The 17,270-nt window shown below is 39.5% G+C and overlaps 1 protein-coding gene across 4 annotated transcripts in view; it reads left to right on the plus strand.

Annotated features, from left to right (window-relative positions):
• The window catches only part of ADAM22 (ADAM metallopeptidase domain 22), a 242,058-nt gene extending 228,565 nt beyond the window's left edge, over nt 1-13,493 (plus strand). For 3 of the 4 annotated variants that reach the window (XM_046670781.1, XM_046670783.1, XM_046670784.1), the window contains 2 exons: nt 6,354-6,477; nt 9,835-10,049. In XM_046670781.1, the coding sequence (XP_046526737.1) occupies nt 6,354-6,477; nt 9,835-9,855 (145 nt within the window). In that variant the 3' untranslated portion in view covers nt 9,856-10,049. Of the gene's footprint in view, nt 1-6,353; nt 6,478-9,834 lie in introns of all 4 variants that reach the window. The other variant, XM_046670780.1, reaches the window with a different exon arrangement.
• Nucleotides 13,494-17,270: the final 3,777 nt, after the last annotated feature.

The following is a 17,270-nucleotide window of genomic DNA, read 5'->3' on the forward strand; positions in this document are numbered from 1 at the left end:
TAAATTACTAAGCCCAGATCAAGATCACGGAGGCCTGTTTGGGTCACACTTAATGTGTGCTGGGGCTCCAGGATCAGAAGACTGGGACCTTTTCTGCTCCTTATAGTGCCAACTGGAGCACCATTCTTGTTAACTCCACCTTGGGATCTGCTAATGGGAATAAGACAAAGACCATGTAAAGTCCTTCCTTTCATATTGGAAAGAGAACTTTGCTCCTTTTAATTATTCTTGGGGTGTTATATGCCCAAACACCAGGTTGGAGTTGCAGCCATCTGAATATTCTCAAAAAGCGCCATTATCATTTGAAAACCAAGGAGCCAAATGAGAAGTGGCCTGGAAAAAGCCACTTTGGAGGTGGGTGAATGGGATTGCTGACAGTACTATGATTGAAAGAGAGCTTCTAATTCACTTGGGAAACCACTGGACAGGCTTTCCCTGAAATGTTGAATATATTCTAAAATGCCTTGAGCCTTGTTGTAGCTGAGTTTATTCTCATGTCATTGTACAGACTGCCTCATAATCACCCAACATCCATCCTGGTTTATTTGCCATAGTCACTTGCATTTGGAGGGTGAAGAACATCCTTGCTAAGCTTGTGCTGTGTATTTTCAGATTTTCTATCTTGTTCTGCTTTCTTTGTTCCTTCCATTGCTTTCTGCAGGTATTTAAACCCATGGTTCAAAAGAGACTATAATGTAGCTAAGTGGGTAGAAGATGTGAATAAAAACACTGAAGGACCATACTTTAGGTATTTTATAAATTAATTTTATATCCTTTTCAAACTCTCCCAGCACATACAAATATTGTAGCGTGACTGGCTCTCTATCTTGTATCTCCCAATACAAGTTCCCATAGGTGGAAAAGGATCTTTGTTTATTTGCTGCCTTTTGATCCCTGTTTTTGCTTCGAGAGCAAGTCTAGTTCTTTTCTGAATGTTTCAAATGAAGCCATTTGAAAAGGTTGTCATTTAGTGCATGTCCCTATCACCATCTTGAGCTTTTTAGTAGCTTCTCTTCATTTTATGCTGTGTAGTGTTCCATGGGCATGAAACATACTTCCCACTAATAAAGAAGCACTATTAACCTGAATAATTTAATTTCTAGAATTTAGTGGTGTCATGGTGCATTTTTCCTACTTCCTGCCTTTAAGAGTGCATAATGCATACGAAAACTCAAGGAAAAACATGGAAAGAAACTAAGTGAAATATAGTGAAATTTTACTTCTGGTAAAAACTAAAGATTTAATGTAACTTCAAAATTATTGAGAGACTGTTGACCACTTGAGAGTGTATGGGATGAGTTTAGGTTTTGTTTGCTCAGTACAACCATGTGCTACCAGAGAAGGGCTCTGTTGAGAAGTGTTTTACAGATGCTCAGCAAAGCATCTGAGGGATCTTTTCATCCCAGTAAGAATGTCATTGTCTAACACTTCACATAGAACAGGAAGCAGATCAGAAACATGTTCTTGGTTCACAAACAGCAGACAGGGTATCCCTACATTTTAGAAACTAGCACATTTACTCAATTAACTGCAGCTCAGAGTAACATTAGAGGTCAGAGAGAACTTGCAAGAGCTCTTAATGGCATTTTTTCACTCTTTATAATATCAAAATGATTTCGTAGAAGTACTTTATATCTGAAGTCCATTTTATATCTGACTACTTTGTGGCCAACTAATGTAAAGAAGAAATATAGATTCAATTACTACCTCTCCCGAACATTATTTAACAGTAAGCTTTCAGATTACTCATTGCCATGACTTGAGTCAGCATTTAACAGTTATCAAAATATGTATGTGTATTTAACTCTCAGCACCCATATAAGGTGGACTTTCTCTTCCAGTGTACCATTTAGTTTAGACATGTATAGTTTGAGAAAATGATTAGACCTACCTGCATTTTAATTTGATCCATACATTTGCATATATCCCAAGGAAAGCATAACCCTGCCTGCTCACAAAAAATATACCCTGCTTTTATACCTCATATTTCCCTCCTTCTCTGTCCTTCTGCTTATACCATTTTCCCACTGAACCTCATACACATACACTCACATTCAAACATCCCACCCTCACCTATAGCTCCCAAGATGGCCAACGTCAGGAAGACAGGTAAGATGATTTTGAATGTTGTTTGGAATCTTGGCTCACCTGCAGTCCTATTTCTCCTTCTATTTTCCTCAGGCTTGTGGGCAGATTGTAATTTGTATCAGCCATGGAATCAAAACAGGATGACTTTAGTCCCATATGGGCTAGGGCTTTTTATACCTAAATGGAGTTAGCATTTTTGCAGCAATAATTTGTGAAATGGTACCCCGGAAGAGTTGATTCACCTCCCCTGGGTGAGCTGAGTAGTTTATGTGGCTCCCAGAGAAGAGTTCACGTTTCTTAAAATCAGCACCCAGGTCTGCCCAGAAGCTGCATGACTAAACGCAATTTGGATGGGGAAATGCTTTGGCACCCCCGGTTGCACGTGCAAAGCTGCAAGGGCAATTTTTAAGGGTTCCTTTGTCTCCTCTTTTAATATGAGATGTTGCTTCCTGCAGTGGTTAGTCACATTAAGAATTAATTATTAAAAATTCCTATTTGTGTTTAAAGGCTAGATCTAATTCAGTGGAGGGTTATAATTAACTGTCATTTTTGGGTTAATAAGGACTATACTAGTAAAACATGAAAATCAACACTGAATTTCTGTGGAAGAGGTGAATAATTGAGATACCCCAGGGCTTTTAACACAATGATTTTAATGCAACAGAGAGAATTTCATCCATTCTCCTTCCAAGCCAAGCCTCATATAGGAGCCCAGAGTGCATCCACACCTTACCTTATGCTTTGCCAATCCTATGCTTAAGCTCAGGTCTTCTTCATCTGCTGCCAGGTCATTCAGGATTACCTCTCCTGCCAAAACCACCAATGAGGGCAAAGGCTACTTTATTAATTATCCATGTGGTGTGGGGTGTGTGGCATCCTTATTAAAATGCAATGGGGTCTTTGTGACTGTGGCAAACTGGTCCAAAATACAGCATTTAAAATATAGTATCCACATCACTACAAAGAGAAAAACAAATGCCAAAAGATCTTGAGTGGTCAGAGTGCCTCAGCTCTGCTCCCTTACCCAGTTCTTATATGACAGTGTCTGCTCACATGGTTGCCAGCATGTCTTCAGGTCATCTAGAAGGTGCAGGTGACATCAGGGAAAGAGCATTATCTCCCCACACCTAGGTCCTGGGGCAGTTCTGTTGGTGACAGTGCTTTCCATACTCTTAGAAGGTATCCCTACTCTTGGGTATTATCGACTTGGTTACTCACTTCATTAGTGGTTTTTGAGTCCACTTCCATGATCTTATGGAAAATGCAATAACTCTGAAAAGAAACTAATAATAATAACTCGTGTTGAGTGCCTATTATGTACCTTTATTTCTCACAATATCGTGAGATGTAGGCATTCTTATTCCTTTTCTATGGATGGAGGAAACTGAGGCACAAAGAATAACTCAAGATAGCACAGCTAGTTAAGTGTCAGAACCAGAATTATGAGCCAGGCTCTTTCTGACTACAAAATCTGTTCCCTTTCCATTTCACTGTAATTAAAGTAGCAGGGTGGATATTGACCATTGAAATCCTATCCTAGGATACTTTATAAATCCTTCTAGATTAGTCTACTATAAAATTTGCTTATGAACACAGTCCAGTGAATAAGGGTGGACCTGTGTCCCTCATGTGTGACTGGCCTGGTTTTAGTCAGTTCTAGGGGGCAGAGCTGAACTGAGATTGGCCTTACAGACAGGTGTACAAAAAGCAAGCCCAGAAAGTCTCATGTAACCCCAAGATACACCACAATCCATTGCCACACAGACTTCCTTGTGTAATTCTAAATGGCATCTACTATGGTTATTATAGTTTTGAAACATGCAGTAATGATAATGGTTAACGTTTGTCCAAAGATACTTTGTAAGTGAATGAGCTGGGCCAGTGCCTGGTTTTCAGTGAAAGCCAGACTGGAACCACCAGGCAAGTAGCCAGGGTCAGAAAAGAGCTTGGAGGTGGTTTTGGAGAAATGTCTTTCTTAGACATTTGTGAGAAATTTTGAGTGTGTTTTTATTTTTCCTAAGCTGATTTACCCTGCCTTGTTCCCTAATGTTATTTTGACTCCTGCTCTGGAGCTCTCCATATCCCCAAGATAGTCCCCTTTATGCTGTTACACACCACCCAACCTCCAGGACCCAATGCCCCTCACCCGTACTAAAACTGTCCTGCTTGGCTTTTCTTTCCCCTCAGGGTCCAAAGTGTCAGTTAGCTAGTGTGTTTATGTGAGAAGTAGTATATGTGCGATTTCTTTGGGGTTCTGGAGAATACCTCCTGTTTTTGTTTTAACGCATTATTGGTTTGGCCCTGGAAGGATATTAGAAGGGAATACTCAACTTTGGCACCTCTCATTGGAATGGCCTTGTTTGTGTACAAAGCTGGTCTTTTGGACCCACTGCCAAGTGAACGGCTGGCATGACTTTGAAGCTATAAGCTAACAGCTCATGCTATGGACACACACACTGTAGCAAATTAAAAAGAGGACTCGTTTTGCATGATCCCCTAAAGTAAACAAAATGTATGTATTTGTTTGTGTACCTGACTAACTTTCCTGAATTTGGATATCTTATCAGTAGCGATTAGGCTAAAAACCCAAAGCCTGGTTAATATCCCTTGTTTTATATAGCTGTATCTTAATATCTAAATACAAAAGTTTGTCCTCATTCTACACATACTGAATTTGGTTCCTGAAGATCTTAGTCCTATTTGAAATGTTTTCCTAAGATTAAAAAAAATCATTAACTTCTGAATTAGAAAAATATGCAGTAGTACATTACTTTAATAGTACTTTAGATGATTTGAAGTACTGATATTCTTAGATCCACCCGTGTGTTCTGCAGTAGAGAGCATTAACACAAGAGGAGTCAGACAGCCACAATATTCTAACAGTTCACACTAAGGAATGGTAGTGGACATTTTCCAAAAATAGAGGAAACGTTAGGAATTACAGATTAAAAGTAAACTGAATCACCCTTGATTCTTAAAATTGAGCAAGAATTGTTCACTTGGATCTTAGGGTTTGTAGAAAAACTATTTTCAAACCTTAATTGGAATTCAACGTCCATAAAATAGAAATGGATTTGAAAGGAGGGGCTTCCTAGTAAACTAAGTCCTGACCTTCTAACGTGGCAGTGTAACCAGCTCAGTGATGTGGGTCATTACCACCTTGCACCAGGATTTGAGGAGTCGTGGATGTGTAGTGATATCATTTGTGAATGGATAGCTACTGCCAAATTATCACATCTGTTTTCCACTGATGTAGTGTAAGTGGACACTTTTCACTCTCAGCTGTTTTTTTTTTTTTTCACTTTAAAGACAAGGTAGCAGATATGGGCTCTTCCAGTGTGCTCAGCTTAATCATAAATATTAGCAGTGCACGTGCAGAATCAAACAAGAACAACATAATACACCAGGAGCTTCTGTAGATCTTTTGTATGGACTATCTCCATGATGAAGAGAACACGTTATCCAAATAGAAAGGGTTTTTATGTTTTGGTTTTAGTTTTATTAAGATTCCAGTCAATAAAGTGTAGCCACCTTATTGACATGATATGTGTACCCAACGTGGGTTATGAGGACCTACTTCTATGGCTTAGAATCCTCCCCTGTACAGAAATGCTGATGATAGGGACTAATCAGACCATTTTTGTATGTTCTCATCAGACTCTTTGTTTGGCTGGAACTCTGCACTCCTTACTGCTTGCATGTTTACTAATTTATTATTAAAACCCCTGTATTTGCCTTTGTTCTTTCACAACTAACACACTGGCCTCTGAATGCATGAGTTTTGTGTGAACTGGTGTGTGAATTAGCAACTAATAAATATGTCAATTGTATATATTTTCAGATCTTAAAAATATAATTGGAATTACTGTACTAAAACCATTTTTTACATTGTGGTAAAAATAAGGCAGAATATTAATATGTTGTACACTTAATTCACCATTGTGAGTTCTTAGAATAATTTTATCCCTTCTCCATTTTAGCCTTTTAGCTATTCTATAGGAAACTTCATTATTGGCTTTCTAGTTGAAAAGTATGATTCTGTGTACGAACATTATAAACAATCCTTGCCGTTATGAAATTAGGAAGATAAAATTCCAGCATTCCAGTGTTGTGAGTGACAGAATATCTCCCAGTAGTCAAAACCTTTGCAGTAGTGGCCTATGAAAGTAGAAATCAGAGGGTTTGTTCTGAACCCACTCTTCAGATATTTGAAAAAGATATGAGGTCATCACATCATATTTATTTCCTGTGTTTCAACGTCTCAGGACCTTATCTCCTGCCAAGTCTCCTTCTTCATCAACTGGGTCTATTGCCTCCAGCAGGAAGTACCCCTACCCAATGCCCCCACTTCCCGACGAGGAGAAGAGAGTGAACCGACAAAGTGCCAGGGTATGTGGAAACTTCCTCGGTGTGCCAACATCCCCAGTCATTATCGTTCATCTCTGAGTTCATGTTTTAAAAGAGAGAGACCTTTTTCCTTCTTTGTTCACAAGAAAATGAAAAAATTAAATTTGAAAAATTGAAGATCCTTGGGGCTTTGGGGCTCAGATTTTTATTTGGAAATTAGGTTGATTACTGCATTGATAATTTCTAGAAATATTTGGGATCTATTAACCATTCATTGCTATATATTTATATCTTTTATTATGCATGGTAGCTAATATATTACAACTGGAAAAGACAGAGAATGTGCTTCGCTTTATCAGTGTATTAATATACCTGGAAATGCCAGAGATTAAGTAAACTAGTCTCATTTTCATGCCCAGTTTGCTTACTTGGACCGTTCACTGGCTAATAACACCCAAGAGGATTTTAGAAATAGGAACTGGCGACAGAAAATCAGATCAATGTCTTGGAGATGGGAGTGGAATTTGGATACAAGGAAAGGAGACTTGCAAATCTGTAATATTAAAAGAGTATGGCAAAGGGTACGGTGAAATTTAGCAACTTTTTATATTTAAAAAAAGCCAGATTTAAAAACATATGTGAAATTGATTGTTTTTATAAAAATATGACTCGCCGGAAGTTTCATTTAAATACTAAGTGCTCTTTTACATTTTAATCATGATTCTACTCAGTCTTACAGCATTCCCGGAACACATCCATTATGTGAAATTTGAGATATAGTTGAGTTTAGGGAGGCAGACCAGCCCTCAGAAGCTTAAGTAAAAGATATAACTAAAGAATAATTACTTTTATTGATGTCCAGGCTCTGTTGTGGTCAGTTACACTATAATGATGATCTTCTCAGAAATGATTTTGCAAAAAAGTAAAATGAAGCTTTAAAAGCCTGGGCAGATTTATCTGCTGGTGCATCCTGGGTTCCTAGGCTTTTGGGTTTGAATGATTTTTCAGAACCTCTTTGATCTTGAACTTAAATTATGGGGTTCAAGGTAAACACGGATTATTCAAATTTTAACTAAATCAACTCAGAGTCAGTAAGAAAACACAATTCATTAGAAGCTGATTAGATCACTATAATCAGAAAGACTTTAAAAACAATCAGTGGTGTTTTGTTAATCATACAAAAAATTACCTTGATATGTTAATATGGGAAATGGTAAAAGATGGAAAGGAAGAAAACTCAGATCCTCAGCCCTCAGCTTTCTGGCCTTAAAAAAAACACTTGTTAATAGGCATCCAGTTGTTCATGCTATGGGTATGTGGTAATGAGATCTAAGACTGATGCCATTCCTCCCCTCCCCAGGGAATTGTTGAAGGATAGTACCCCACTTTTTCCCCCCGAAAATTGTCTACATTGCTGTTTTGCTCTGTCTAGTTGGAGACATTCCACTGTTGTCATGCCAGGGTACAGATTATTGGCGATGTTCCCACATGAGAGCCCATGAAAATGACACCTCCCCAGAAGAAATGGCTGGCCCTTGGCCCCTTCCCTGGGCTAAATAGGGTGACGATGAAGACTGAAGTTTCTGGGATAGTTGTGTGAGAGGTCTGGTTGGTTCTGTCCACTGTAGAACATCCCTGTGAGCGTGTGGTAGAATCCTGCAGAATAGGCAGCCCCTGTCTCTGGGCTGTCTTTGTAGGCTTTGGAAAATCGAATAAGCAGATCTTTCTATCAGTGACCTCTCTGTTACAGCCACCCAGGCATGGCCAAGGTCATGCCTATTCCTAAAAGTGATGGCGTGCCAGCTCTTTTCTCCTTTTTGCTCAGTGGGATAATTGTGACCTTCAGGTTTTCCCAGTGTCATTCCTTTGTTCTTCCTTTCTTTCTGCAAGCTGTCACTTATTATTTAATCTTCATAACCATTTGTGAGGAAACTGGGCTCACTGAAGCTGAAGTCTGAACTGTTTAATACTCCATACCATCATGTGAGCATCAGTCCAGATCTTCTTTCCCTCAGACACTCTGCAAGCCCTGTTTTTAACTGTTCGTTTTCACTTGTCTCTACAACAGGTGTCATCCACACACACAGATCCTCACAGTTGAGAGATCTGATTTCCAAAGGGTGAGAAGATGGGTGTCTCTTTTAGTGAAAAGGACATATAAAGCAGACCTAAGTTAGATAACGCAGGCGGCTTTACCACAATCCTTGTGGAGTAACCAACAGGGCATTCAGAACAAGATTTCTCTTCAAGAGGACATATTAAGGAAACCTATATAGAAACACCCACTTAATCAGTTAGCTATTTCTCCTTTTTCGTTCCCTGAAACTCATTAGGTATACAATGACATGGCCCAGATTTCCAATAAAAATGGAATTTGTATGGAAATTGGATGCAACCTAAGTCACACTGTCTTAGGGTTTCTTTGTTTCATTTATAATAATGATGATACCCAAATCATATTGCCTGGAAACATATTTTATCAGCTTGATCTCTTTTCTGTTTTGCTTTTATTTTTAACTGGCCTTCCTTCTCTGGTGAACTGAGTTGCATTCATATTTGATCATGCCAAAGTTGTTTTCAGTTCAACAAGGCAATTACCAAACATTGTAGAAATTAGATATGAACAGGGCCAGTAAAAAGAACTGGTGGCGGAGGCAAGGAGAGGGAACACCGGAATTGACATCCTGCCCTGGATGCATCGTTCTACTCTGATATGTCAGCTCCTGAAAGAGGACAATTTTCTAGGAGGTAGTGATGGAATTGGAGAGTGGTTAGCCTGGTCATAGGCCCAGGGCAGATTTTTAAGTGGGTGATGGTGGTATTGGTGGAATCACACTTCCCTAAGGTCAGTAATTCTCAGTGTTGGCTGTACGTGGGAATTGTCTGAAGGGTTTTTAAAATATACTGATGCCTGAGTGCCACCCAGAGAGGTGTTGATTTAGTTGGTCTGGTGTGCTCCCTAGGCAGTGGGACTTTTAAAATATCCCAAGATCATTGAAAAATGCAGCTGGGTTGAGAACCACTGCTCTAGCTGGCTGTATGAGAATCCATGAGAATGTATGTGTAGTTTAAAAAAATAACATTTAAATTATTTTATTTCATTTGAGACACAGTATTTAATTTATTCAAAATTTCAAGTAACATTAAATGAGGATTTGCGGGTTTTTTGTACTAAAAGGTGGCACTTGTTAAAAAGGTTGAGATAGAGGTTTAAAGGAAAGAGAGAACTAAAAAAAAAATTAGAGTGTTTGTTTTATCCATTCGTTTGGCTTCACAAGAGCATGTATCCACAATCACCTAAGTATGGATGGAATCACCAATCATTTTTATGTTCATAGCTCAGAATACATCTGACTCCTGCTTTCACAATGTACAATTTTGCCTTTCTCTGTTGTGCAGCTATGGGAGACATCCATTTAAGATCAACTGTTTACATGTGATACACCGAAACTGTTTACTTCAACTTTTATAGAAACCCAGCCTCATGGAATCACTGCAAATCTATCTGCTCTTCAGACCATTCGAGGATCCTCTGAGATGCCATAGAGGAGAGGAAGCTGTGTCTCACATCTGGATACCATTTTCTTTTTGTCATTGGCTTAGGATTTAACTGAACCATGAAAAGAACTGCTGAAATGTTACAATATAACATGGAACCATAAAGGTACTGGTATGTTAATGGATAATCTGCATGACAGATATATGTAGAAATATTACTAAATTAACTCACGTGACCCAAATGTAGCAAGTTTCCTAAGGGACAACAGTGTATTCAGAACTTGACATTCTGAAGCACATCCTCATTATAGACAGTAATGCTTTGTGCTTGAAGCTTCTCTTTGTTATTTTCCACATTTAAGGAAACAACATCCCATAATAGAAACTAGCATGCAGGGCTAAGGCATATAAGATTTTTCTGCAGGACTTTAAAGCTTTGAGAGGGCAATATCCCATATGCTAACTTTAAACATGTATTTTTATTTTCATTTTGTTTTTTACTTTTCATATTTATATCAGCATACAAGGACAATTGTACATATGTAAACATTTTTAAAATAAAAAAAAGCAGCTGTTACACACAAGTGTATTTTGCCAAACGCCTAAGAAGAATCAGTCACAATCACATCATTGTCATCCATCAAATGGTCTTTAAAGATTATAAGCAGATGATGTTGTAAATATAGTGGTCAATGCTGTAAATGTGTCTCCCTGTAATTGGTATTTGTCCAGAACATGTGCTATCCCTTTAAACTGTACATGGTCTGGAGGCAGTTTTATTGAGTAATTAATTGAGCAGGAGAACAAAATGCCCAGCAAAACTTCTGGGCTTTACAGCTCACAGGGGGAGGTGTCCAGTAGTGCAGCTGTTGTCCCGCCTGCCTCCAGGCACTCTGCTGCTGAGGGGCTGCTCCCTGGGAATCCTCCAGCCTGTCCGTTTTCCTTCTTGGGGCTACAGTGCCTGCCTCAGCAGCTGTTACCTTTCAGTACCAGAGCACATCTGCAAGTCTAAGGCCTGTGAGCCCCACAGCAGTATGTCCTGCTGAGATCAAGCAAGTGCACCAAAGACACATGAGACCAGGGGCTGCTGATGCATTGGCAGCTTTCAACTTGCCAATATGCTAACCCTTTGTGGCCTAAAAGTTTGTTCTTTAACAAAACTTTTTAGTCACCTTTATCTGTGAAATGAGTGACTTGTTTTAATAAAAACAACTTTTACACTGTTTATTAAGGATATTTATCATCAGTGGGATGTGAGTCCCACCAGGTCATTCTGCACTGACGTGGAAGCAAGATGATGGAAGGGCCTACCAGCTGGGCTGGGAAGCCTCAACAGGCCACAAAGGGTTAAAAGAAGCCTAAAGCCACACATGTGCAGATACTGTGAAGTTATTCAAAAGCTGGCAAGGGAAGGAATCTGATGTTTTGAACTCTCTATTTTTTTAATCCATAGGAAAGTGAGAAATCTATGTTAATGCCCCTTCTTTAAAACCAAAGTTTGATAGCTGTCATAATGAAGCTCTGTCATTCTGAAAGAAAGCTTCCCTAAGGAGGCTACCCTAGTGAGCTCAGAAGTTGATTGGATCCATCAAATGCTTTGATGTGAAGCGTGTTTCTGAATTTCGTCATCTCTTCTCCTTTTTCTTGAGAGAAATGGAATCTGCTGACAAAATTTCAGAAATATCCCCTAAATTTGATCTCTCTCTGTAATGTCCATGTACAAATCCATTCATCTCCACGTGTAATCACCTTGGATGCCCCAACTGAAGGGCTGAGGTAGAAGGCAGTGTTTTATGCTCTATGTGTTTATGTCTTCTCTGATGGACCTCTCTTCTGAAAGCCTTTGAAAATGTTTGAAAAGCGTTTTAATCATCCAAAACAATAAAGTGTAAACAGCATTTTCATGATAGGAACGGATGTGATTGTCGATACTACAATAAAATGATCCATCAGGCTGAGATTCGGACGAGTGTTGGGTGATGTTGCCACATAGCTCAAGACGAGGACAGGAGAGCAGACAGATTTAAAGATGTAGCAAATAAAGTGGCTTTTGACCAAGATCGCTTTAATGTGCACTGAACGTTTTCTAGTGTTGAATGTGTAAAATACTAATGTTATAAGGTTTATTTTGACTATAAAAGAGTTTATAGATTTGAATGTAAGGTGCCTCGTGTAAATATGCTTCACAGTTACAGTTCCACAAGCCCTAGTTTGAAGGAATCCATTTGGTTAGCTACGTAGTCAACAGATCTCCTCACCCCTCTCTCTGTTTCCTCACCTTCTCAATTATTTTTACATGAAAATTACTATTTCAAGTAAAAATCATTAATCTGTGCCTTTGGGAGACGTGGTTGCTCTAGAGGTATATAGTTTATAGTCATCCTCCTTAGTAATAACCTTCACATGGAACTGAAAAAAAAGTGTTTTATTTGCAGAGAGACTGATTTTATAGTAGCTTTAATCTTCTGTTCTGGGCATCTGCTCTATCAAAGAATGTTTAAACAGTCTTACAGCCATTTGCAAAATTCTTTGACAAGTTTATAATCTCCATGGATAGTTTCAAGAAGTACCTATATGTACATTTATGGTTAGTGTTCTAGATGTATTAAATCCAAACATTTATGACTGTCCATCCACTGAAGCAGGGAGAATGGACCCATGGCACTAAAACAAGCACAGCATTATTTTTTTTTTTACTCTCTATTTTGTAGAGGCAGTTTGAGGCCACATAGCAGTATGTATCATGCAACAAATACTGGTATCCCCCAGTCAACTATAGGACTATTCTACTAAGCAGAGAAGAGCAGTTTTTTGGCCTTTCTGTTCCATTGTATGCCTTTTTCCTCTCTTTCTAAAGTTTTGTGCATAGATACGACTTCAGATTGACAACCTGCTGCCTGAGATGTTCCATTTATCCATAGTCATTACAGTGTAGTGAACCCTGATTTAAAGAAACATTTAAATCTCTCCACTGAGTGTCAGCAAGAAAGCTGTGGGGTAGCAGGGAGCCCTGAAGGAGCTGACTGGCACACTGACTGCTCTCTGTGTCCAGCCACGCTGTCTTCAGACAGGAAGTGGCATCCTCCTCTGGAGTCTCCCAGCTAGAAAGTGATCCCCAAGTCACATGCATCCTGTGGAAACGAACAAACTTCTCAAACAGTGGAGCATAATGAGGGCTTTCAATTTGCTGGAATTGCTGTGTTTTTTAAAGAAACCCAGTGCTGTTCCTTAAAAAGATGTTAATTAGTAAAGTAAACACCAGGTTAAAATGCCAAACATGTTTTTCCATTTGATTTAGGTGCTTTATTAAGTGACACTACATTATTTAAGAGTCTCTCTCCCTCTCTTTTTCCTCCTTGCTATAAAAAGGCTTTTAAAATTGCTTTTTACATAAGGTCAGTCGAGCATAGATTTCTGAACATAAGATTGATAGGTTTCTAAAAGAAGTTGCTGGAAACATAAAATTAGATATTCTTTGCACTTCCAGAAAGGGAAGTCATTTTCCGTCTCATTTTTTTCTCTTGATTCCCTTGCAGATTTGCATAATTTAGTCTTGTCCATTGTCCCAGATCTCTTGTGGCCATTTCACCTTTTACCTTTTTAGATTTTGTTCTTTTTTTTTTTTTTTTTGAGGAAGATTAGCCCTGAGCTAACATCTGTGCCCATCTTCCTCTGTTTTATTGGTGGGACACCTGCCAGAGCATGGCTTGATAAGCAGTGCATAGGTCTGCGCCTGGGATCCGAACCAGTGAACCCAGGGCCACAGAAGCAGACTGGGTGAACTTAACCACTACGCCACCAGGCCACCCCTTGTTCTTTACTTTTTATAGTTACCTACAGGCCAGAGGAAATATGGTATTTCTATTCACTTCTTTCAGTGTTTCAAAATCAAATTATTTATTTCATCCATTCTTCATTTCCTGTTGTCATGTAGTTCTGTTTTAACTTATATATTTAGTGCTTTAAATATTTCCTTGTGTTAATCAACATGATAATAAATCCTTACCTAAAGAGAAGCCCATTCTACTTTATTTTACCTAAAGGAAAGAGAGTTCATGGGGAGGATATTGAGCAGCTTGCAGAGTATATGGGAAAGGGAGAGCAAAGTGTAGCCCTGAATGGAGGAGTGAAGGAGCAAAGGGAGGGAAGACACCTGCTGCCCCGGCCTGGTTAGGACACCACTGCTGGCTGCTGCCGTGGATGCCCTGTAGGCAGTGTATTTTAAATGCCATCCTACCAGTGGGCATGAATTTTGCTTGAAATGTTCTGACTCCCATTTGCAGCATAATGTCTCTACTTTTTACGCTCCTGGAGATCTCTTTCCTTTCACTTATATGTTTTCCTCTAAAACTGCCACCCCAATACTTTTTTTCTTACACGGAGTGAACATGAATTTCTCATTCTCATCCTACTAGCTTAAAATATACAAGCAGCAAACATTTCTAGGTAATAAAACTAAATTTGGGGCTTAAACTTTCTATTTTTCCCTGAGATATTTTCTGAGTGGATAAGATGACACTGATTTTGGATGAGCAATGTTCCTGTGACATGGAAGAGCTAAGTAAGGGCCTTCCCAAACAGCTTACCTTGTTTACTGGATTGTGAGGTGCCCAGCCCGCTCATGTGAAAATTGGCTGACACGTAACAGAGCCCATCTGGTGGGGTGGGTGGCGGGGTGGGTGTGGGTGTGTGCGTGTGTGCTGGGAACCGTTGGCGCATGCTCGTAGCATATGCTCCGTGGGCAGGTGTTTTTAATTCCAAGAGGAGCTTTTCCCCCACACCAACAGATGCAGAGCAAACAAAGGCAGCAGGACCTTAGCAATCAGGGGATGATATTTCTGTTCACATTTTATTCATTGCTTGTCAGAGTCCCCAGAATGGAGCATCTTCTGGTTCAGTTTATAAGAAGTAGAAAAACAACACAAAAACCCGCCTAGTATTTTTGTCCTTTATACCCAGAGCCTGACAACAGTAAGCATCCTCACTATGGGGTGTGAGAGATGCTTCCAGACCCTTCCTACTTCTGAAGTCACTCCCTTCAGTAGTTGTCAGCCATTTTCTCCTGACTAGGAACTTTCATTGGTCGTGGAGGTAAGTCCCTTTTTTGCCTAAATTGGCACTTGGGAGAACCAGAGTGGTGCAGAATACGGGGAGAGAGACCTCTTTAGTCTCGGCCATTGGCACCTGGGCATGGATTGTGCAAGTTTGGAAGTGACTGAGAGATTGGTCCTCAGGGTATGTTTCAGGATGGAGGGAGATAAGCAGTGAGCTTTGGGAGGTCATGGGGCATTTAGTCCTGGCATAGGAGCAGAATGGAGATCCCCACAATGACCTCATAAGCCAAGCGTGCACAAGATGGCCGCTGGGGGGTGCGGTGGGGAGAGAGGTGCTGAGTCCCAACGACAGATCTGTGTGCTTTGCAGTGTTACTGAGTTGACTGTATAAATGCTTCATGGTCTAGTCCGTGATGGGCCAGTCACTCCTGCCTGGTGTGTCCCCATTGCATTGTTCATTGAACCTGTATCATACCTGGAGGTGCTTCAAGACTGGCAGTTTGCTCAACGGCATCAGCATCTCAGGTTTTTAGGTATCCTTGAAATCAAAACCAGGGAACTTTTTTTTTGGTTTTTTTTACAAAAAGGCATACAATGAGACTAGCAATCTTAAGATAATGTGCTTACAAAATCAAATAGTTTTCAAAGAGTTTATGGAAAAAAGTTCAAAAATGTATATATACATATAATACTAATCTACATTTACTCTGGGGCTTAGCTTTTTATGCTTATGAAAGTTTCAGATGTGGATTTGTGTTTTGATGGTCAAGCTCTAAAATAATGGAAATAGCCCCCAAATCTTTAAACACAGCGGTGCTAAATTATACCAGATAACACAATATAGAAAGTGCTGATATGAATGTTTATTCAGTAATAATACAAGAGTTCTTGCTTAATTATACATGTGTATCACTGCCCGGTTAGAAACCCCACTTTTCTTTTCTAATCCAGCACAAAATCAAACTGTGATTTTAACAGCCAGTCTTTTAATAGGTAAAAATGACCCAACACCTTTGTTTTGTATGGAAAACTTTTTTTTTTTTTACACTAGCTTGAAAAGTGCTTAACAGGTTATTCAGGATAACTAAGCATGTACTCCTCTTTTTACTTGCTGGAAGAGACTTGCCCCTCCAATCTAGCATCCCAGAAACACACCTTCTTTTAGAAACTAAACCTAGTGGTTTCTGTTAGCCAGTGTAGGTCTGCACTAGTGTTGTCCACACGTATCTTCTTTGAGGGGTGATATCGCATCTGCATACAGATCGTGGAGCCACTTCGTGGGAAGTCTTAGCAGCACGGTTTCACTTTTGGTAACCAGGTAATCATGTGTATATACTTAGATTGGCTTCATTTTAACGTTATAGTCTCTCTGCTACTCCACACTTCAGGTTCTTAAGCTATTTAAAAAATTACTGGGTTTTGGTAAAAACCAACCAAAATGCATATGGCAACTGCATTCCTGAGCAAGCGTGATTTGTTTTATGGCTGTTCAAGTTACAAAGTTGTTCTTATATTGTAGGTAAACAAAATCTTGCACTTTTTAAAGGTCACTGTAACTTAAGGTCAAATTTCTGGCACAATTTTATTAGTCTTTACTTTGGAAGCTAATAAGATACCACGGTTTTCTATGTTACTCGCATTGTAACATCATAAAGTGACTTTCAATAAAAGATTTATGCTATTTTGATGCATGACTCTCATTAATCCTATTTTTCTCCTAGCCACTGTTTCTCTGTTTATGGGGGTACTGGTAGGGAGTTGTTTCTTTTCTGTTCCATGCTCTCCTAAGAAGGGACTATCAGCCTGATGAGCAATACAATGATCCTTTCGTAAAGCCTGCTCACTCGCTTGGTTGGACAGTTTCCTCAGCCAGGTGGCAGACAGAGCCTCCTCTTAATCCACGTGCCTCGCCTCATGAACACTTTCTCCCTGACGCTATCAAGGATCCATTTCCCATATCCTGTCCTGTGGCCAGGGCAGTTGTGCTTCCTTAATAAGCTCACCTGTGTCAGACTCTAAAGTATAGGTTCATGAACTCACAGCCTAAAAAACTGTTCCCCTGGCTGTTTGATCGTTTCCCCAACAGCCATCTCTCCCACCAGTCTATCCTGGCAATTGCAATTTCCTTGCCTCCAGCTCAGTCTGCTGAGAAAAAAAGTAGTTATCAGTAGCCAAGGTACTATTTTAATGTGAGAAAAACAGAAGTCATTGACTAAGGGTTTGTACATTTATTATGAGGTTAAAAAAATTTATGGTGATTACATATAGCTGCATTTCTTGTAC

Source organism: Equus quagga, chromosome 8 (genome assembly GCF_021613505.1).
Source record: "Equus quagga isolate Etosha38 chromosome 8, UCLA_HA_Equagga_1.0, whole genome shotgun sequence".
In the NCBI taxonomy this organism is placed as follows: domain Eukaryota; kingdom Metazoa; phylum Chordata; class Mammalia; order Perissodactyla; family Equidae; genus Equus; species Equus quagga.